Source organism: Misgurnus anguillicaudatus, chromosome 18 (genome assembly GCF_027580225.2).
Source record: "Misgurnus anguillicaudatus chromosome 18, ASM2758022v2, whole genome shotgun sequence".
Taxonomy (NCBI): Eukaryota; Metazoa; Chordata; class Actinopteri; order Cypriniformes; family Cobitidae; genus Misgurnus; species Misgurnus anguillicaudatus.
The window spans coordinates 3,223,767-3,247,396 of NC_073354.2; the positions used below are offsets into that span (position 1 = coordinate 3,223,767).

Here is a 23,630-nt window from a genome sequence, read left to right on the forward strand (position 1 = left end):
AACCTAATAAAGGTTATAGATACACTATGTAGCCTATAGATGGTTTCAGCAGTAACAATATAAACAAGCGGCTTTCGTGGAAAACACGTAACTTCCGGTAAACTCTGCTAAGAATAAATAACAAAATCCATTTAAAGTAGTTTATTTATATAACAAGCAAAATAAACAACACGTAGATTACCTAAGAAACCAAAACATTTGTTATTTTCGATGAGGTATTTGTTTAAGAGTTTAGTGCTCCAATGAAATGGTCTATACAAATTTGTTTTATATACATCAGTTACCCAATGCATTTCTGCATGGGCTATGAATTTAACTTTTTAAGCTTTTCAACGACTGGTCAATTAAAAAAATATTAGTTATATTTCAAATTTATACCTTATGTCAAACTTTGATTTTTTTATTCAAACATTACAGACAACACTAAAGAATGGAGTCTAATGTTGGGCACTAAAATTTACACTGACTGTACTATCAGCGTCATAATAATGATGAGGACAGAAAGAGGTCTCGATATGGAAGAACAAACATTTGAGCTCATGCCTCAAAAGCCCCAAAGCACATCTCCGCATGTCAACACAGGTTTGAGCACTTATAGCCTAGCATGTCATGTACACATTAACTTTTGAGCGTCAAAGTAGAAATGTGAGACAGGTGAGAAGAAGGTTGGAAGGAAAGAGCCATCACCCCAAATAAAAGTGTGGTTGAATTACCTTCGTAGGTATCGGTGATAAGCTATAACGACCACATGGCTGTGAAAAACAAGAGACATTTTTAAACACCTATAGCAAACATATGCAAGTAAATGTTTGTAAATATGTAGTATAATCATCAGATGACCTGCTTCAATCTTAGGTCTTAGGTGTATGGTTTGTGTCTTAACCTTGCCAAGCTGGCATTTAGCTGTTAAAGTAGTTGTTTTTTGCACACCAGAATCTAAATGGACTGAAAAATCCACTGGGTCTTTAAATGAGTGTGACTGCCAATTTTAGCACTGGCAGGCAAATCCATTGAATGTTCTTGGGCTTTCTATTTGAGCTGAACTTGCACTTTGCACAAGCTTTCATCCAAAGTGACATGCATTCAACCATTCACCAGCACAGAAACACAGTCAACAATATAACAACAATATAACCCTGCTTAAAACACAATAGAAACATCACATAAAAACATCACAGAACCATCTAACGGATTTAATGGTTATAATGGGAATTATATTGGTTTTAAATGGAAACTATAATGGGCTCTGATGGTCCCTACTGGTAATGTCTTGGGTTTTAATAGTGTGATGTTATCTGGTGAATGTCAACCAACAGAACGCTATTAAATCCTACTGGGAAAAAGCCAAAACACACTATATAAAGGAATTTTGTAATGGTTTTAATGGTAAATAGCTGATGGATCCTGATGGTATTGTAATGGAAGACATTCGTATGAGTATTAAATCCATTTTAATTTCTGTGATGTTTTCCAGCTAACCTTAAATTGTTAAATTTTAATGACTACTGATCAAAATGAAATGGTTATAGACATTCCTCAGCTAAATATTAGAATATGACCACATTGTTAAAATCAGGGGTAACATGAAGTATATTACAACAACAGTTAAAATGTTGTTTAGGAAAAGCTCAGTATCCTGTAAGTTATCCAAGAGTTCATTTGGGTTCATGTATGGTCAGAACCGCGTTTCAAAAGATGGAGGTCTCCTCTGAATTATTCATGCTTCAAATGAATTCACTCGCTTTCAGAGGACTGGTGCAATGAGACGCAAACCATTTTCTCTTATTTGACCAGAGGGAGAAAGTAACGCTCTTGCATTTTGAATACAGTCTCACAAAGTTCCTTGCATCCTGGGGATAAACTGCATTTAGACATTCAAAGCTCCGTGTTTCACATGTTCAAAGAGGGACTTGTATAACGAAAAGAGATCCAGTACCGCAGTATTGTACACCCGCGACCACTGTGGGAGAGGGAAGCTGACACTGAAAATGTAATGAGGATATGTGATTAAAAGAGAGAACCGGTGCAGCAGTCTAAGGACGTATATGCTTTGTTTTTGTGAATACTGTGATACGGTAAATGCTACCTAGAAGGGCTTTTATAAGAACTGCTCTGTTGTCAGCCACTCCAGTGCCCACACAGTGTTTTTCTTCTCAATGGAGATTCATATTGTAAGTACAGCACGCATGATGGGTTGATATTAAAGCATCTCTGTGATCTAAGACTGAACTGCCTTATCTTGTTGCTACCTATACATATATTTTTGCAAAAGCAGCTTAATGCGATGAGATAATGATATTAACTGAATGCTCTCGGCATGTGTTGTATGTACATCAAAAACTTTTGCTTCAAATGAGCTTAATCCCGGCCTCAGGCCATTCAGAAATACCAGTTTGTTGGCAGAATCCGTTAAACGCCACACCAATTTTTCAGCAAAGTCCTCTAAATGTATGAAAGAAGAATTAGAAATGCAAAATAACTAGGGGTGGAATTGTTTGGCTCTCATGAATCGATTCAGAATCGATTCATAGGGTCCCGATTATATTTAGAATCGATTCTTGACATACTAATTAGCATATTTGTGACGTCATCACATTTGCACTCAAGGTCAGACTAGCACTGGCACTTTTGCTACTACACTGAATAAAATAAAGGCTGGATTTACTTAAAATATAGTGCATCATTTTTGCATCCATTTTTAAAGCAAGTATTACATGGAATATTAAGCAATTTATGCAACTGCTTAAAATTTCAAGTAAAACTTATTATTTTTGTAATGCAGCTAAGTGCTCAGGAAAGCCACTCTCATTACATGTATGTTCTGTTTCTGTTTTTAGACATTAATTTCATGCATCTTGAAGTATGGGCCAAAAGTGCTCATAGTTCAGGATGCATGTAATGCACAGCTTGATGTGAAGAAACCAAAAAAATCACATTCAAGTGCAGTAAAAAGAGTGGGCTGCAAGCGTTTATCTTTCCTGTTCTGCTGGATGTGTTTGTGTCAAGTCGTTTGTTGTGGAGGGCCTGTGTGTACTGTAGCAGGTGAATGAGTTTGTGACGTTTTGTGTTGGGAGGTTGGTGGTTATTCCCTCAGGTTAAACAGGTGATCTCAAAATACAGTCTCAGCTGCTAAAACCCACTCGCTCTTATACAGGGAATATTGAGGTCAGGGAAGCTGAGGGATTCCCACACAACCATGGTGTGACGGTGAGCATAGCACATCTCAACCTACCATGAATGAAAAAAAATTAACCCAAATTTAATCCACTAAGGTTGTCAAATATAGGCCCATATTATTTGATATACAAAACACTACTACAGCATAAAGAAATAATGTCATAACCTCAATCCATACCTGTGACAGCAATTTGTTATTATTTTCCTCTAGTAGCCGGACCTTAGTTTCCAACTGCCGAATGTAGTTTGCGGATGGATCTGAAAAAGACAAAGACAGCGATTTAAATCAAGATGATCTATAAAGACTTTTCCATTAGCATTCCCATTTGGCATACCACAATATAAATGTATACATGGGTATATGTATATATATATATATATATATATCAACCCTATATCACAAAATTATGTACCTAGAGGTGCGTATGGAACAACGTGACAAGTTGCCGAGTTTGAACGTGAGCATGTCACGCTTCTCTGTTTGTGTCACTGTCACGTATTGGTTACACAACTTTTTTGTCCTATTTTCAAACCATTGTCGCTTCGGTTTAGGGTTAGATTTGGTGCTTGCGTTATATGTCACTTTAAGTATTGGTTTATAAAAAACAAGATACAAGACTTATTCTTTTATATTTTCTAAACTTTAAAGGAATAGTCTACTCATTTTCAATATTAAAATATGTTATTACCTTAACTAAGAATTGTTGATACATCCCTCTATCATCTGTGTGCGTGCACGTAAGCGCTGGAGCGCGCTGCGACGCTTCGATAGCATTTAGCTTAGCCCCATTCATTCAATGGTACCATTTAGAGATAAAGTTAGAAGTGACCAAACACATCAACGTTTTTCCTATTTAAGACGAGTAGTTATACGAGCAAGTTTGGTGGTACAAAATAAAACGTAGCGCTTTTCTAAGCGGATTTAAAAGAGGAACTATATTTTATGGCGTAATAGCACTTATGGGAGTACTTCGACTCGGCGCAGTAACACCCTCCCTCTCCCATTATGAGAGTGAGAAGGAGAGCGGACTTTTCAGGCGAGTCCAAGTACTCCCAAAAGTGCTATTACGCCATAAAATATAGTTCCTCTTTTAAATCCGCTTAGAAAAGCGCTACGTTTTATTTTGTACCACCAAACTTGCTCATATAACTACTCGTCTAAAATAGGAAAAACGTTGATGTGTTTGGTCACTTCTAACTTTATCTCTAAATGGTACAATTGAATGAATGGGGCTAAGCTAAATGCTATCGAAGCGTCGCAGCGTGCTCCAGCGCTTACGTGCACGCACACAGATGATAGAGCGATGTATCAACAATTCTTAGTTAAGGTAATAACATATTTTAATATTGAAAATGAGTAGACTATTCCTTTAACCAATTGTCGCCTGACGTTGGGGTTAGAGTTGGGTTTGCGTAGGGATGTCATTTTATGTAAATCTAACCCTAAACCGAAGCGACAATGGCAAGAAAATAGGACAAAAAAGTTGAGCAACCAACACGCGACAGCGACACAAACAGAAAAGCGCGACACGCCCACGCCCAAACTCGGCAAAACGCGACATTGTCACATTGGTCCATACGTGCCTCTAGGTACGTAATTTTGTGATATTGGGTTGATATATATATATATATATATATATATATATATATATATATATATTAAGATTAAGAACGTCATCAGTGAATGATCTGGGATTGAATGCGATCCTTAACAAAGTCATGACATTATTTTCCTGGTGCTTCAGTAAACTGATTTAGCCTACTTAATTTATCATGCATGTGTTTTAAGCTAATCCTTGGTGATTTGCTCCCTAACCAAGCTTTAAGCCTAAAATTAGCTGGTGTCTGATAAACCACAGCCGAGTCTGTTATTTAATCACCATTAGCATAAAATATACATTAGCATGAGAATGTGCTGGCCTGGATTTCTGAAAAATGATCAAGCCTGTAACATAAGAAGCAAGCAAATGAAGAGTAATAACACTCTTTTAGTTAAGGGACGTCATCGTGGTTCAAATCATACACATTATCATAGACTCTGTAGTCTGTAACAGGGAACACAAAACAAGTTGTCGTTGTGGCGAAATCTGTCATTTTATAAAAATTTTAAGGTCACCTATTTAAGAAATTCACTTTTATATTAGGATGCAAAAGATGCTAAATGCCACCTATAATAAGATAATGATAGAAATACGTTCATATTATACGTTCATCTAATACTTTCAAATACAGTTATTTACTAAAAGTCAAAACCCCAGTAGTGGACAGTGAGGCACTGGATGGCTGTTAATCCACTGTAACATTTTTTATTAAACTTTATCTGCTTCACTGAACCAAAGGCAAAATGGTCAATAACATGACATACTAGAAATGCTCCGATCAGGATTTTTGCAACCGATACCCAGTACCCATTTGTTGTCTTGATACCATTGCCTAATACTGATTCTTCAAGCTAATATTTTAGCTCCTGGATGACTGTAAATGTTAAAAAAAAATCTAGATAAAGTAATACCATTTTACTTGCAGTAATTATGTAGCCTATATTATTTTAAATTAGTTTTAATAGAGAATATGTGAAGACGTATCGCGCTGGATGGGAGCGCATCCTCATAGAAAACATCCAAAATCCAAATTTGCAGGCATTATTTACTTATTTACTTTATTAAATCTATATGGTTTACATACATTTTCATACATACATTTTATTTAATAATATATTTAATAAATTTTAAATTTATGTTTTGGTATCTCAAACTGGTATTGTTTAAATTATAAAGAACTTTATACTAAAAGTAATTAAAAATATATAATTATTTTATATTAAATAATAATTTTATATTAAATAATTAAAATACTTTGGCATTGTTTTATTGTTTAAAATGTTTTCTATAAATCACACTGTACAAATATATCACTAGCTGTTGGGATGTTGGAATAATTGAAAAACATCTGTCCAACAACTTGGATGTTTTCAAATGTCAGGGTGGTACAACCACAATCATGTGGTTGTGGTCTTTTATTTAAAAGTTAACAAGTAAAAACAGTAAACATGTTATTACATCATCCAGAGGACTCCACATAATTCTTATGGCTGAGATGATTTTAAATTACTCTGATATACTGAAAAAAATAGCTACTTTAATGTAATGGGTAGACTGGTACATTTTTTGTGTCAGGTGGTACAATCAATATAAAACTAAGAAATGTTATTTTATTTAAATATCTTTTAGCTGTAATTAAAAATTATATTTATGAACTTGGCATCAGATGCAAATGTTTACACCACCATCCAAGCAGAAGACTGTAAATTAGTCAGTTTACAGTCTTCTGCTTGGATGGTGGTGTAAACTTTTGCAAAAGTCAGTTGGAGCCACCAAGATGTAAAGGGTGCAATGAATGTCCCTATAAATAAAAAAACTTTTAATATAAATAATAAACAATTTTAATAAGCTAATAGTTAGCTAATAATACAGGGAGAACATTAAAACTTTTAGACAATCAGGGTTCCCACAGGTCCTTGAAAATTTGTGAATCTGGGGGGAAAATTGAAGGCCCTGGGAAGTTTTTGAAAATATACATGCATAGATACAGGTCATTGAAAGTGCTTGAATCTATTGTATGCAAGAAGTTTTCTGGGAAAAATCCATATTATTCCCTGTAGTGTAGGATAATGTCATAAAAATTCTAGACTTTTCTAAACTGTTCGCTTTAAATGCTTATATCTTCTGTATGCAAATGTTGATTCATACCAAAATGCTTTTTACATGTATGTAACTGTTGTTCCTTGAGAAGGGAACGAGATGCTGCGTCTCCCTTGCCATACTTTCTGCATCCCTGTAACGCTCTCTTTGGCAATATATCAGATAGCGATATACTTCCTGGCTTCCGCGTCACCCTGTCTTTGTCGTTAAGCCTCATCATTGGTTGAATTTGATATACACATTCAGACTAACTTACCCCTGGGAGCGTCCCCAAAGTGTCACCGCAGTGGCGCAGCACGAGTTCCCTTGAAAGGGAACTGTAACAATGTATCTTAAAAGAGAACACGATATAACATTGCTTTCGCGTAAAATGTGTCCCCACATTTAGTCATTGAATTCGAGTGCATTGGACATGTAAAGTCCCTAAAAGGTCCTTGAATTTGAAGTTAACTAAGGTGTGGGAACCCTGGACAATAATCAGTTGTACCATCGAACAATTTTTGGGTGGGGCAATCAAAAATACTGTGAAAAATGCATTTTAAATGTTGTTTAATTAATGCAACTTTTCAAAAAACATTATTTCTGACTCAAAAACATGGATTACATTAATTTAAAAAAGATATATATTTTAAATATGTTGTTAAAGCTTGTTTTGTCATTGACCCAAAAGCCGAGCCGATCAAAAGAAAACTTCAATCCACAAGACCCATGCTCCAGGATACTGGAACAAGCACTACTAAAAATCATTCCAACCAAAAGCCACTACTGGAATATGACTCCACTACCCTCAGAGCAATTTTAAAAATTAACTTTCCATCATTCCAGGGAGCTAAACGCTCTTGTCAGCATAACTGACCACAAGAGACCCAGACTCAGAAGTAGTTTTGTAAGCCGGGCCTGCAGGGACTGTTTAGTTATATTGTATAGAAAAAATGGTCCTCAAATGGTTGCAAGTTGCAACCCATTTGTCTGATAGGATCACGAATAGAAGAGAATAATGCTAAATGACAACTTAATCGTACCTTGGAACACTGTCAGTAATATCAAAATATGCAGCGGTCACTGGGGCTGTACCCTTTAAAAACAGCTTTTCACCTGAAGAGCTATATACATATCTACTAATGGTACATATTAGGACCTATTTAAAAGGGTACTGCCCCAGTGACAGCTCTGGTAAATAATTTGATAATTTCTTCTAACAGTGTAGTATAGTCAACTACGAAAAGGTCATCCACTTTATATTAAAAATCTCTGTCCACTTCAAGCTTCACATCTATTTCAACCAAGCGTGCCGCACAAGCCCTGAAAAGTGAAGCCAAAACGTCTCGATCGCCCCCCAGTGACTGGTCCCAGTATAGGTCATAAAGCCCGCCTCCCCATGTTATTCAATGGGACTTGAGACCAACTAAAAAAATTAATTACACTTCAATTATCTTTTTTCCGAAGCTGGTTTCTGTCATTTACTGTAGTTTTTATCACGCTGATGTAAATTCAAATGTTTGTTTTTAAAATAGGTTTGTGTTTAGTTAGTTATGCGCATTCTACGTGTGATATGCGCATTCTACGAGAGCGAGAGCGGGGTTTTGACTTCGCGCCTTCCCTTCCTGCTCACTACTGTGCATGACTGGTCCCGAAATCGCTATTGTGCAGACTCAAGACCCAAGATGTCAGCGCCATATCGGGCAACTGGCGGCTTCACTTTTCACCAATGGAAGAGAGCAAACAGGCGTCGTCCATCTTTTTTACAGTCTATGATTTCAACATGCAAAAGATTTGTATACTTTATGGTGCTTCATTTTTAAGTGCCTTTGAAGATAAACATCTGCAAAATGACTAAATGTGTAAAAGGGTGTGACGTCAAAAGTTGTTTTTGATCAAATTCTATATAATTAATGTGTCACTTTGTAGGAGCAAACAAAACAAGGCAGATGTCTTCCTGAATAGCTTGCATGACATTCTTAAAAAACACATATCTCTAATATTGACTGAGTAAAAGATTGAAATCTTATGTGATGTTCATCATTAGATTTTAAGACTTTAGCCTGGATTTCACAGACAGGGTCACATAGCTGAAAAGGCTGTAACACTCCCACAGAAAATATCTGGCTACCGTATACAGTAGAGGTCAGCACTATATTACTGTAGGATTTAAAGCACTAAATCATCAAATAAATCTGCTGTGCATGTTAGCAAAGTGAATTGACAGGATTGTGTTTGTGTTGGATCGTGATGCTGGGTTGGTACATAGGGGTGGGGTTGAGTCCCTCACGCTTTGTCGCTTCCAATCGCATCAGCAATGCCATGACCCAGTTACATGGCCGTCGCTGCGGCACAAGAATCATAATGATGGACCAACTGCGTTGTCATTCTAACATTATAAGCAGCTTCTTACAAGTCACACCCGAAGCCCAAAAGCAGCTGGCTTTGTTTAGAGTAACACTTGAGATGAACGCAAACTTCAGACTTTTGGAAACTCACTGTTTAGACTGCAGGAATGCTGTCGTTCAACTTCCTTTCAACATCTGTTGCGACACTGGGCGTTCCTCGCTGCATGCGTGCATGTGTTTTAAATTCGAATCAAAAGCAGTGCGTCTATGTTGTGAACGACTGCGTAGGTCAAGGAAAACTCCCAGCCTGGGTGTGTGCAAAAAGTTGCTGGATCAATTGATGCAAGATGTGGCAGCCCAGGCAGAAACAACAGTCTTTACAATAATTCATTCCATGTTGCCTGACCTCATTCTGTTAGAAAACTACAGCGCAGCAGACAATGAAACTTAATTTAAAGAGAGAGGGAAACGCTACAGACCTGAATGCAAACGTCTTTGAATGCACTGAAGTCTGCAACTTAGCTTTATTTACAGTTGAAACATCTTGTTTAAAAGCCAAAAGTTGTTGGAAAGCCAAAAAGGCATTTAATATGTCTCTGAGAGACAAAAAAATAAAAACATTATTTTTATCACTGATCATACCAACACAGACTTTAATTCACGTTAAAGACACAACATGTAATTTTTCAACGACCCTGGACCACAAAACCAATCATAAGTCGCATGGGTATATTTGAAGCAACAGCCAACAATAAATTATCTTTTTTATGCTAAAAACTATTAGGATATCAAGTAAAGATCATGGACAACTTTAAATTTTCTGTCGGTCTTAGAACACGATGTAACTACAGAAGAGTCAAGTTTTAAATAGGAAAATATCAAAACTCTTTGGTTATTTTTGAGCGCAATGCTAAGGGTCTAATCAGATTCAATGGATTATGCTAAGCTATGCTAAAAGTGCTAGCGCCAGACCCGGAGAAAGTGGAGTGTCCCTTTAAACTGCAATTCATCAACTGGCCACTAGAGGCACCAAAAGGGAGTAAATTCCCATAGACCTCCAAGTTAAAAAAAAGTGATTTTGGTCTATATAGCTGATTTTGCCTTTATGACAATTGTGGTGGTGTGTGAATTTTTTGTAACTCATCTGTTTTAAGGGCGTGGCCACTTGAGTGATGGGTAAACTGTCACTGCTGTCACTACCGTTGAGCTAGGCAGGCTTGGTTTCAGCAACCAGTCACCTTAAGATCACCCATGTCCCAGCTCTTTACCCATTTTCTGTTATCCGCAAGTGATGCATAGTGATGCGCTGCCAAGATGGTAACTTCAGGCTCAGCCAACTGTAGGCTTCAAAAAAGCTCTTTACAATCCTATGGGTGACGCCACGGCACAGACACTACGTCTATATTTTTTTACAATATGGTTTGAACTCCGGGAACACACACATACTGATAAAAAAATGTACACCATGTAATGCACCGTAAATTGCTTTGGATGAAAACATCTGCCAAATGCATAAATCGTATCTAAATCTTAAAACGAGTGGAATGATGGGACTTGTCTACACCTCCACAGTGGATGGAAATCTGATGGGACTCACAAATCATCTTTACATGTATTGAAATAAAGTTTTATAACATGGCATTTATAACAAGCAACTCAACACTACTGCTTTCCAATCACTCTTGCAATATTTGAATGACATGCGCTGATTAGTCTGCAAAGCGACACATCGAACACACAATATGATTTATACAGCAGTGAAAGGAGAAAGCAAGGATAATGTAGACATAACATCATTGACAGGTGACAGAGAAGGGGACACTATATGAAGAGTTTGGTTCCAAAACGCAATAAACACCATTTTTGAAAAAAATGAGTTACTGCCAAAATCAGTATTATATCAGGTCAGTAGTTAAAAGTAAATAATTAATTTTACGCAAAATCCAATACCCGCCGTGATATTCTGTCATCTTTTCTCCCTTTTTTCCCAAAATGCGACAAACGCCACTGCTCCTTTTTTACAGAACGCAATAACTCCATTTCTGATATTACAGCGGACCATTCACGCAATATAAACAAACATGGCGGCGCGCTGAGTACACGGAGTCCTAGTTTTCCTCATCTACTTTGTACTTCGTGATCAACAAACAAACAAAAACAAAAGAATACTTTAATTGCATCGCTAAACCTGTGATGGTTTTCTGTGACGGGAAAGAAACGTAAGCCATCAACAGCTAATAATTTCCGCGAGAGGCACTCGGTTGCTTGTTCTCCAGACAGCATCAAGCTTCTCATGCTAAAACATTGTGTTCTTAATATAACAAAGTAAGTGTTTTGGTTAATGCCATTAATGTTTATTTTTTAATCATTGTATACCACTAGTCAACTAAATAAATATAAAATGGTAAAGATGAATGCACATTTATACATTGATTTAATAGATTTATAGCATTTTGAAATAAAAAACTGTCATGGATTTATTGCATTTTGTGGAAAAAAGAATTCGTTTTTATAATAAATATTGAAAATCAAGTTATGGATTTGAATTTTTTATGTTTTTATAACCTAAAGATGCTATGTGAAAGTTTGTAACGGAAAATAGTGGTTTTCATCTTGTCACTTTCTTGGTATAGAAAACACGTTTTTACCGAAATTTGTCAAAATGGATTTATTGCGTTTTGGAACCAAACTCTTCATATACTGTTAAATAAACTTAATATGTGTTACCAATTGAAGTAAGTTAAACAAACGTTGACATTTCATTGCTAAGATCAGCTTGAGTATCTTCACAAATAAGTCTATTGGATTTTCTCACCCATTATATCATCTACTAATATAAACGTTTAGCTTCCTCACAGTACAAAAAAATGCTAACACCCAAAGTGAAATGAATAAGGGAAAAATGACAGTGTTACTGTACACCTTCAATTATAACCTCAGCTAATCATTGACATCTACAGTGACCTTGATCCTCACGTGAGCACACAAGTACACACATAGCCACAAATGAAAGCATTAACTCAGTGCTCAATCACCTCTTCAGGGAGATAAGTGCTGGTTATTTATCTACTCTGTCATAATAGTGGCAAGGGTTCTAGTGTTTATGTTTTTAAGGAGTGAAGTATGTAATGTTTACATCCATTACCCCATCCAAGTTTAACATCTAGTGCTTTTATATTTATGGATTTGGCAGACGCTTTCATCCAAAGCAACTTGCAATGCATGCAAGATATAAATATTATATAATATTTAATATTATCATTACTTTACTTGCTATATTAATCCTACACACTAAAAATGGTTGGGTTATTTTTGACCCATAACGGGTAAATATTTGACAGAACACGTACTGGGTTAAAAAATTGACCCAATGCTGGGTTATTTTAACCCAACTACTAGTTTGTTTTCAATTAAAAGCATACTCATAATTTGATATTATGTTCTATAAATTGTGTTCCTGTAATAGCTCAGTGCTGGAGCATTGTGTTAGCAGCTCAAAAGGTTGTGGTTTCCAGCCCAGGGAACAGATTTACTGATAAAATGTATAGCTTGTTATCCAATCTATGTAGGTTTAGATAAAAGCATTTGCCCAATGCATAAAAATGTTATTGTAAACATAGCATTTCCTATTAAATCTCTTTAAACTTAAAACTTTTTAGTGCAAAGGTAATATTAACTTTTAATTACCTAAGGACAAAAGCTGGAGAAGGTTTGAACTAAAACAAGAAAAAAAACGGAGAAGCTTTGAACCGTCCTAGGAATGTTATGAGCTCCCATGTAACAAAATGGGAAAAATGTGACAGAACCAAGAAAAACATTACGAGGTCAAATCATTTGAACGAGCTGGAACTGGACAAGAAAACAAAATGTTAACTTTCATCCAGAAACGTTGACGGAAAGCTCTGCTTTATCAGATATGGCAGAATCTGATCAACATGAATACTTTTGCAAATCAAAAGTCAACTTTCTAGTTTCAATATGAATACTTTCTCAAGGCCTTTGAATCTCAAAAAACAAAACCTGGAGACATCAATTTAAGCTGATGCAGCAATTGTGTATCTATTTAAAGCAGAATCAGTTTGCTGATTACTAATCAGTGCGCTCTCACTACTGATACAGATGCTAAAACTACACTGCAAAAAATGTCCGCAGAAATTACAGTATTACTGGGTATTACTGGCAACTAGCTGCCAGTAACTTACTGTAGATTTTACATTTATGTTATTTACAGGCAACATTTTCTTCAAAGTTAAATGAACATGAAACATTTTTAGACTTCATCTTCTACAGTAAGTTACTGGCAACCAGCTGCAAAATTACAGCAAATTTTTTACAGTGTATATCATGATGTTTTGATATGGTTAAAGCTTATAAATGATTATTCATGTACCATATTTCCATGGTATTGAGAATACAACGATATTGTCCATAAAACATACAAACAAAACAAACAGTTGTTAGACTCTTCTATAAACAAATCGAGTAGTAGACTTTGATGGTCCAAGTAATTGGACCAAATATAAAAAGTCTCTAATGCCACAGTGGAACAGCTAGAGACATCAAACAAGATATATGTACATCTAAATTTCATCCCATAGTCCCTCAGGACTACCAGCTCTATAAAGTAATTGCTGGTCACATGAGAGCACATCAGGAAGATCAACAACAACATCTCCTTAGGGGACAAAAGACACATCACATCTTCAAGCACAGTGGAGCACATCACAGCTACAACAATGTTCAATAAATATTTAATGCACTGCCAGACTCCAAGATCAACAGGGGCAATGAGATTCTTCACAGCTCGGCTAACATGAAAATACCTGCAATCTTTGTACAAAAAGTGTCTGCCACAATACTACAGTTATTTTTTATAACAGATAAAAAGCTTTGGTTAATTAGCTATTGTGGTGGGATAATCTAAAACAAAGCCTAATACAGTATCTGCAAAATAGAGAGCTTGACAATAAAGGAGTGCCTGATGACCCGTGATGTGAAAAACACGACGGAATGTACAACACAGAACGTCACGGAATTTGGCGAAGTTTGCCTTCATATTATGAAGTTAGTTTTTTTGTTTCATTAATCAGCAATTGACAGAAATACATGGAAACATTTTCCTGTTGGACGTAACGAAAGGTACGTCCATTTCTCGTTATGCATAGCAAACAATGACAAGCGTTGCCTTATCAAAGCCGCAAGCAGGTTTTCATCAAAGCCCTGGACACAGCAGACTAAAGGCACAGTATACAATATTTCCACTTGTTCGTCCGCACAACGCAACGCTCTCACATCTATTTACCAGCGTGAATAGCTCGTATATGCTCCTCAGACATGAGGGCTCACATCTGAAGCGCACACACAAGAGCATTGCCACCACACGCATGATCACTAAACTGTGAAAGTTTTCTTTCTTTTTTAAGTGAACATAAACAGCTGGATGTTTTGTCAGTATATTGAAACAGTGCAGTCTGTCTTGGGTCTTAAAGTGACAGTAGCCTGTTGCTTTCTGTGTCAGACATGTTCATTACACACTCACTACTCTTAACTGAACAACTTTACATTTAATTCATACAGTGAGGACTGTGCAGTGTATTATTTGTATTTATTGCTAATGTTAAATTATGTTGAAAGACAATTTCATAACTAATATATTTACATTTAATACAGATACCTGAAAAGTAAAATAAGATGAGTATAGTATTATGATTAAACTTTTGGTTGCTTGTCAAATGTCAATAGCATAGTTATAGTGCATTGCGGTTACTCTGACAGCCAAAATACATCAACCTATATGTACATTTAATTAAAACATTTAATAAATTGTTGTTAAATTGTATTCGTTTAATGTTTACCTAACCATTAAAACCAGAATCCAGAAAATGAAAACATAGAATTTAAGAATAAATCAATTGGAATTTGGGAAGAAATAAAACGGATTTCATAGGGCCCTAATCATGAATGATGCTTGACAGTTTTGAGAGACAAGGCCAGTGCTTCATTGTCACGAAAGTTTACCATTTGCATGAGCCTAATATTCAAGTACAAGAAGACGTGAAAGAGATTTCGATGCATTGCATGCCCAATAATTGCAATTGGTGCAGACACAAGATGTCAAGTTTATGCTTGCTTAAACTGACATATTTACACAAAATTATCCTTGTAAACATAGTCAATTATGTCTTAAGTTAATAGTTCAGAAATAAAACACATGAATGTTGGATCCGTGCATCCATATACAGTACTGTTAGACCAGCCTAAAAATCTGATTTGTTCTGTTGTATCTATTTATGCAATTGTTTATAATTTGATATATGTTCTTATTAAATTAATGTTCTTATTAAATATGTATGCACACGTTGGTCTTTACCAGAATCTATATATTTTAGTTTGTAAAGTTTTAAATGTTAATATTTTTCTTACAAAATCACATCGATTGCCCTCAGAAGTCCTTTATTAACCCCCTGGAGCCGTGTGGATTACTTCTGTGAAGGATGGATGGACTTTTTTTGGGCTTTAAATCAGAAGCACCATTTACTACCATTTGGAGAAGCCAGGAAATTTTGTAATCTTACTTCGACCGTGTTAATCTGAAAAAAAGAGATAATCATATACACTGAGGATGGCTTGAGATAAAGGTGTGATTCTTTTCTACTGTACGCAGTAATTATGAAAGCTGTTTTTCCAGAAATTACCTGCCCATGTACATTATTTCTCTGTAGATCACGGAATGGCTGCTTTCAGGTTTTTTTCCAGATCAGACAAGCTCACACAGATCATGCTGTCGTGTTTGTCTACATATTATGTCACTTATTGACTGGTAAAGTGTCTGTAATATCGTTCAACAAGATTCCCCAGAGTGTTTTTAAAGCAACCCTGAGACCACACGCCGCAGAAGTTCAATGCGTTCACATAGTCGGGTAAGGGTGTGAGCTCACTGTTGGCAACAGTTATGTGACCCAAGAAGCAAATGTGTTTATCTGGGAAGACATGAGCTGCAATTATCTGCGTTGTTTTTGAGCAAATACTAATTTCTCCTCTTCTGCCACTGACCACTAACATTGCTGAGGCACAGATGATTGAATATTTTACAGTGCAGATCGAATGTAGCTCTAAGCCCAAATTAAAGAATGATCCACAGCACGGACACATGCAAGCCGTGACCTGTGAACCTAGAACTTAAAGTGATATATAAGTGCAATTTTCATCAAAGATCCATAGACAAATTTTGCAAAAAAGAAAATTCTGTCTCTATGAGTCTGTATAGACTAGGCATGGGCCGGTTACCGGTTTCAAGGTACAACGAGGTTTTAAACAGTCAAGGTTATAAAACCAATAAAATATTCTGTGACACTGTCTGAGCTGTGTTTATACAAAATTCATTATATCATTAAGTCATGTGATTGATTTGATGTTTACATATAATATACATTACGAAAATAATATATTTTTTGAAAGCATATTATAATTTAAAGGATTTATTTTACCTGGCATTTGAAAATAACACATTTAAGTGTTGCAATGGCAATACCACAACACTGTAAAACTGTGGTATTTTTGTTAAAGATTATCATACCACCAGAATCTTATACCAGTCCATGCCTAGTATAGACCAGTGGTTTTCAAACTGGGGGCCGCGAGATGGTACCAGGGGGGCCCCAGTTTTATGACATTTTATGAAATACATTAATTTATCATGAATCCTGTATAATTAAACCTAAAAAAATAAGGCTACTAACCAAAAGCACTATTTTTTGTATAATTTAATGTTAAAATGTGGAGTTTTAGAACAGTTTTTGTCACAAATTTTCTTTGGGGGGCCTGAAGGAATACACTGTACACAAGGGGGGCCGCACGCTGAGAAAGTTTGGGAACCACTGGTATAGACTATATTGATGGTCTACTTTATTTTGAAGTTTGATACCCTGATTCTTCAATCTTAACCAATGATTCATAATTTGTGTTACACATTGAAAACATACATGATTGAAAAGACAAAAGGGTGTTTTTTTATATTTTGAAGTACTCCCCAGGGAAAGCATTTTTTTAAATACTTTATTATTAATATTATGCTGGGTTGGACCGAATGATCTGTTATTTAAGGGATAATGTAAACCCAGAAAAACTGAACCCAAAATAATATTTTAATACCTTATTAGTTATCAATTCGCACCCGGCATGAGTAAAGAGAGATACATTAAACATACAGTATTATTGGCTACAAATCAAGATGATTGACAGTACCCGGATGAGGTCAGTTTTTTGGGTTATTATCGACCAAAGTATTCCAGATAGCCATGTATATTAAAACTAAATCATAGCCATACCCCTTAAAACTGGTAAAAACAAAACTGGTCAACAAAAACTAAATAATCTTTCAAAAAAGTTCCATAGTTGTCTTTTCATATAAATGCATTTTTCTTTTCTAACGATGAAATTTACTATGGATGTGCATTTTTGCCAATTTTTAATGTATACAGTAGCTCTGAAAAACAAGTACGTGAATAGCTGGAGGCGTACGACTTCTCTGTGTGCTTTACTGTCATGGTACTGTGATGTCATACGCCGATCGGTCTGCGCAGCACAGCATTAACCTAGTCAGACCTCCAAATGCCACTAAAATTAATCAAAAAAATTAAAAAACCTGCACGACGATCATTGTTTTCGTGATCTATTGTCGATGTCACGTCCGAGTACTCAGCAACTTGTGCCCATCCTTAAAAAATATACTGTATCCTAAAGTGGGTTTGAATCAACCCTTGCCTCAGAACTCTGAAGTAACCATTGCTTAGTTTCACAGCAATATTACTTTTTGCTCCTCACAAAAACCTTTTTCCTAAAGGTACAAAGTCTGAAGTTCTTTGTCTGGTGACACTTCATCGCATTCATAATCTAAGCAGACACCCATAGAGGCTCTTAGGAATTTCACTAGAAAGTGTCAGTACAACACGCACAAGCTTGTACAAATCTGTCCCTTACATGCTTGTGATTAGTCACAACTCTTATCCTTTATGTAACTATTTGCATAATTAACAACAATCCTATTTAGTGCTTACAGTACAAAGAAAATGTTTTACAAGAAACCGTCTGTTCTTGCATCACTTTGCGGTCTATGACATTACAGCCAGTAATTCAGTAAATCTGAAAATTCATTGTAAATTGTGCAAATCACACCAAAGTCTGCTTGAAACTGTGGTCTAGGTCATGGTTCACTCGGACAGCAATTTGAAATTGATGGGGAAATGAGTCTAATTTTTTTAAAACAAGTGATGGTACTAAACTTCTTGATACATTTATTATAGTTTACAACAACATAATACCCATTACAGAACAATATAACTCATTGATGCTTGTTTTCACAGAAATAGCCTTTGGCAAACAGCTTGCATTCTTTACGTTTTGCAATTCATGAAAGTGGCAGGCAGACAGAAGTGTTGTTTTGTGCATGTTAAGTATTGCTTGTGAAAAGTAAAGAGACAAAAATAAATTAAACAGTGAAGCCAAAAGCCTTTCAGCTAGTGCTACTTTTAATAAACCATTCTACTGTATGCAGAACAGATTTCCACAAACTTACAAGACTTACATTATAAATTATATGTCCAAATATTGAGTGGAAAAGATTAGTCTTATCAATCTATGAATCCTTGGAGTTTTACAGCATTGAAAGAAATTAATATCAAACACACTGTAAAAAAATCCTTGTTGCACTTAAACTTTTAAGGGTCCTATTTTAACAATCTTAGCACATGGTCTAAAGTGCAAGGCGCACAGTCTAAAAGGGTGTGTCCGAATCCATTTTTGCTAATTTAACAATGGGAAAAAATAGTTTAAACGCTTGCAAACGCAAGACGCGACGCACTGCCTTTTTTAAAAAAAGAGCAGTGCGACGCGGCTTTTCAAATTGCTAAGCAACCACCGAGTCAGCTGTCTTGTCAATCAAATATTGAAGCGTGAGCGCTCTTTTGCTGTTAACTGTCATATTAGTAGAAAAAAACTTTAAAAAGAGGGCGCTTGCTCTGACCTTGTTTGAGGATGAGAGGTGCACAAACACACAGGAGAGAGTCTTCAAAGCAACTGTAAACTTCCCTCACCACAACGTAAGGCCCGCCTCTCCCCTCATTCGATTAGACAATTGGACGTCAGGCGCTTCTCCGCTCCTTCAAAAACGCGTGCGCGGCAGGGGGCAAAAAAGCAAGGCGCTCGGCGCGCATAAACGTGCCCCGCCCATAGAATATCATTCAAAAAAGGTGCCTACAACTGCCATAAACGCTTTTGGTGTAACTGGCCCCTAATGGGTGTGTTTTGGGCGTAACGAGAGTCTCATCTCCTATCCCCTTTAAAAGCCAGGTGCACTAGTCAGTCCTCATTTATGTCCAAGAGACTTGATAATAATCTTTTAAATTTGAATCATTTAAGTTTTATATTTAAAAACGTTTGTGTGCTGTCCATGTGTGTAATAAGCAAACCCGCATTGTCATCTTTTTTATTGGCGCATATTACTAACGCGCTCATTAAATAACAAAAACTGTATTGCGCCATTCACTTTCAAGCAGGTTTTAGTTGGTCAATGGCGTAGTCTATTTTAGTTGCCTCAAAATAGCAACGCACCAACAATGAGCCTAAACGCACCTCGTTTTCAGACCAGAATGCCCATGGGCACAAAAATGGGTGCAAATGTATTTGATATTTAAACAACTGCTGAACTTAAAAATGACAACTGCTCGGGCTGAAACTAGCAAAAGACACTTGCGTAGCACTTTGCGCTGCATTGTGCCGGGTGTATGATAGGGCCCTTACATTTAATCAACTTGAATTGACAATTAATTTAAACTTTTTTTAAGTTATTTTTTGGGCCATTTTTTCCTTTATTGGATCGATAGTAATTAAGGAGACGACAGGAAAGTATGCACCATGTGTCGGACCACTGTCCACTACACCATCGACTCCAACAATTTAAACCTTTTTAACTAGTAATTTACTAAGTTATTTCAAGTTGTTTCAAATTTACCAAGGTGCAACAAGGAATTTTTGTACTTAAAGTGTATATATGTGTCAATCATTACATATATTAAAGCCTTACACTTTTTATATGTGTATATTTATATATGATGTATTTTTGTAATTTATTTAATTCAGCAATGTGAGTTTAGATCATCTGTATTCTTATAGAGCGAGAAGTTCTAAAAGTTTATACAATGACAGATTCTATACTCAAAAACAAGCTTAAATCTACTGGCCTTAGCTTGGTTATTTCTAATGTTTATGCTTCTCTGGTCAGGGCACCTTGTTATTATCTCACCACAGATTATTATGCAACTGACCTTGGGCAAAACATCACTTTAACATGATAATGAACCACAGTCATGCCCGACTACCCCTCCAAGTCATGTGGGACTAAGCACATTCCTATGCACCAGGTCAGGGAAAGATCTATCCGAACATTGAAGTGTGTGCGCGGGCAGTAGGATTCTAGGACTCTTTGGGGCCTTTTGGTATATCGGAGGTGTGAATATTTATGCATGTCATCCCTTTGCTACCCCAGGCTTGTGTTTTAGATCATGGTGACATTAAAAGACTTGTCCATGAGGTCTCACAAACACCTGGAGTCTACAGTATGCCTGCATTTAAAGCCTAATAAACACTAAAGATGCTTTTCTTTTGAAGAAGATATCATCATCTGCACTGTCGCTGAACCTCCACCCTGTATAATCTCCATGCACCAAGAGTTCAAATGTCCCAGTGGGCAGCAATAAGACACACTGGTGGAGCCGGAGCTGAGACCGCAATGCGGAGACCTCAGACAGGCTCTGACTTCATCTGATGGAAACAGGCTTCTGCTGAGTTTTTAAACAGAACAAAGTAACACATCTGTGGCGAGCTCAGCATCTTTCATTGCCTTCACCAATTCTACAATTAACGTTGGTTAAATAAGACCCGCATTCTTTTCATTCAGCACCTCAAGAACCGTGTCGGTGATGCAATGACAATTTCTATATGTCTGTCATGTGCTGTAATGTTGCTATATACTGTATAAATTTCAGGCCTTTCTCTAGGAAAGAAGTGTCTTTCATTGCTCGAGAACTTAGGCAATTTATGAAAGTCTTGACCTGCTTCGTAAAGTTAAAAAGTAGAAAAGTGGCAATAGTATGGGAAAGGACAGCACACGCTCTGAAAAACACAAAAAAATGGTATCCTAGCAACAAGAGACTTGACAGTCTCTTGCTTGCGCTGCAAAATCGACGATTATGAGAGTTAACCTTGAGCTGCCATGAAAAGCACTTCTAACCCCCTCAAAGAGCAACTTTCATCTTTTACGCCCTTGCGAATCCCTCTGCCCATGAGAATACATTTTATTTACCCTCATGTGTATTTTGGATACAGGACCATTTTTAAAATGTAGTCAAAATTTTAATAAAGTAATATCGCATCTCATCTCAGAGGGGCTAGATTGCTGATAATGCTGAAACTATGACCTGAATGAGAGGTATATCTTTGTTCATTTTTGCAACTCAAATAATTTCTGGTCTATAGGATAGTGGTGTAAAGCCGGTTAAAATAAAAAGTTCAGATTTCCTTGCAAATTCAAACCCTATAAAAGCAATGCTTTAAAAATGTTTGATTTACACTGCGTAAAAGTAAATGAATCATATATTAAAATGAATATCATCAATAATAATAGTAGTTGTTGTTGTATTTTTAAAATGTTCTACCTCGAGTCTTTGCTATAAGTGCAAGTACATGAAAACTATTACATCAAAGAATTTGATAGAATTTTGCATTTTTTCCTTAAACTTCAACATCTGCATGAAACAAACAGCATAACCACTACCAGAAAGTGCATTTTCTCAGCTCAGCACTGCAGAGATGTGTAATGCATTTAAACGTCCAGAGGTCCATTCAAAGTTTTTATTGAAGGCCTCAGCTTTGTCTGGCTGACAAAAGCAATAGGCAGATGGTCCACTGTTTTATACAACACAACATAGGTTGTGAACACAGAGAGGAAGCCGCACACTTCTTCCAAAAGCAAGAAAACCAATTTTTGGGGATTTTATGGAAAAAAGTTAAACAGTTTATAAAATTTAAAGCAGAACACTTTTAAACAAAGCCCCAACAGAACTCCCCCGCTGGTCTGTACTTACACTACACTTTATGGTCCTTACCCGAGTACGCTTACGTCATTAAAAGATGTGACTGCTTTGAAGAAAACGAAGATATGCACAATGGAGTTGTGTATCGTAACATCATGCGTGCTGCGCAGATCAATTGGCATATAACGTGGTGCCCAAGCTCAGTCCTGCAGTAGAGCCCTGCACGGGCCAAAAACTCCAGCCCTAACCCGGCCCGTAGTGTTCAAGCCCTACCCAACCCCAGCCCGACAATGCCTGTAATTTTTTCAGCCCGAACCCGACCACGACCCGAGACCAATATCAATCACTTATAAGCTCTCTCGGATGCGCGCTCTCAGATGCGCGCTGTCTCTGCTACAAACGCAAACACACACAATGAGGAGAGACGCTAAAATAAGCCCGAGCCCGACCCGAGCCCGGTCTGTAAAAAAAACTGCCCGAGCCCGGCCCAAATGGGCTTAGCCTGTCGGGCCCCGACGGGCTTGCAGGGCTTTATCCTGCAGGGCTGGTGTCCTGCAGAGTTTCGCTCCAACCCTAAGCATACACACCTGGAGCTAATTAAAGTCTTAGTGAGCATACTAGAAACTTCCAGGCAAGTTGGAGTATAACAGCTATTTTTAACACTATCGGTTATCGGACAAGTGTTAAAAACAGCTTGTTTTAAAAACAGTGCTAGTTTAAAAACAGCTGAAAGTCATGGCCGATATATCCTGTCAGTCAAAAGAGAACAGAAAAATGCAATGAATTTGAGCTCTGTGTATAGAAAATGTAAAGAAACATCACTAGTTTAATGTTCAATATTAATGATCATTATATGAATGAAAAAAATCAGGAAATATAATCTTAATTTAGTTAATGCACGTTAAGTCTTTCCCTGCCATTGACGAGTTATCTCGTCAATTAAGAGAAAACATTTCCCTGCCAATGACACTTTCCTGACGAATTTATAAAAACCTAGGGCTGTCAAAAGATTAATCGCGATTAATTGCATTATAAAAATTGTGTTTGCATAACATATTTGTGTGTGTATTGTGTGTAATTATTATGTATACATAAGAGAAACATTTTATTTATGTATTTTTTTATTTATATATAATGTGCATTTATATATATATATAAAATAATTACACACAGTGCACACATTTATGTTATGCAAAAACAAACTTTACTTTTGTATGCGATTAATCTTATGATAGCCCTAAAAATAAAACTGATGCAAAAACTCTGTGTATGTTTTAAAATTTTGTATTTTTTAAGAAACCTTTCCATATTTTAGAGGTTATAAAAAGGGAACAAAT

General features: G+C 36.4%; 1 protein-coding gene across 2 annotated transcripts in view; it reads right to left on the minus strand.

Annotated features, from left to right (window-relative positions):
* ccdc85cb (coiled-coil domain containing 85C, b) overlaps positions 1-23,630 on the minus strand; it is a 55,143-nt gene that overhangs the window by 17,790 nt on the left and 13,723 nt on the right. Inside the window, exons 2-3 of one of the 2 annotated variants that reach the window (XM_073855563.1) lie at positions 3,356-3,435; positions 714-752 (exon numbers count right to left, since the gene is read on the minus strand). In XM_073855563.1, coding sequence (XP_073711664.1) covers positions 714-752; positions 3,356-3,435 — 119 coding nt within the window. The remainder of the gene's footprint in view (positions 1-713; positions 753-3,355; positions 3,436-23,630) is intronic. The other variant, XM_073855564.1, reaches the window with a different exon arrangement.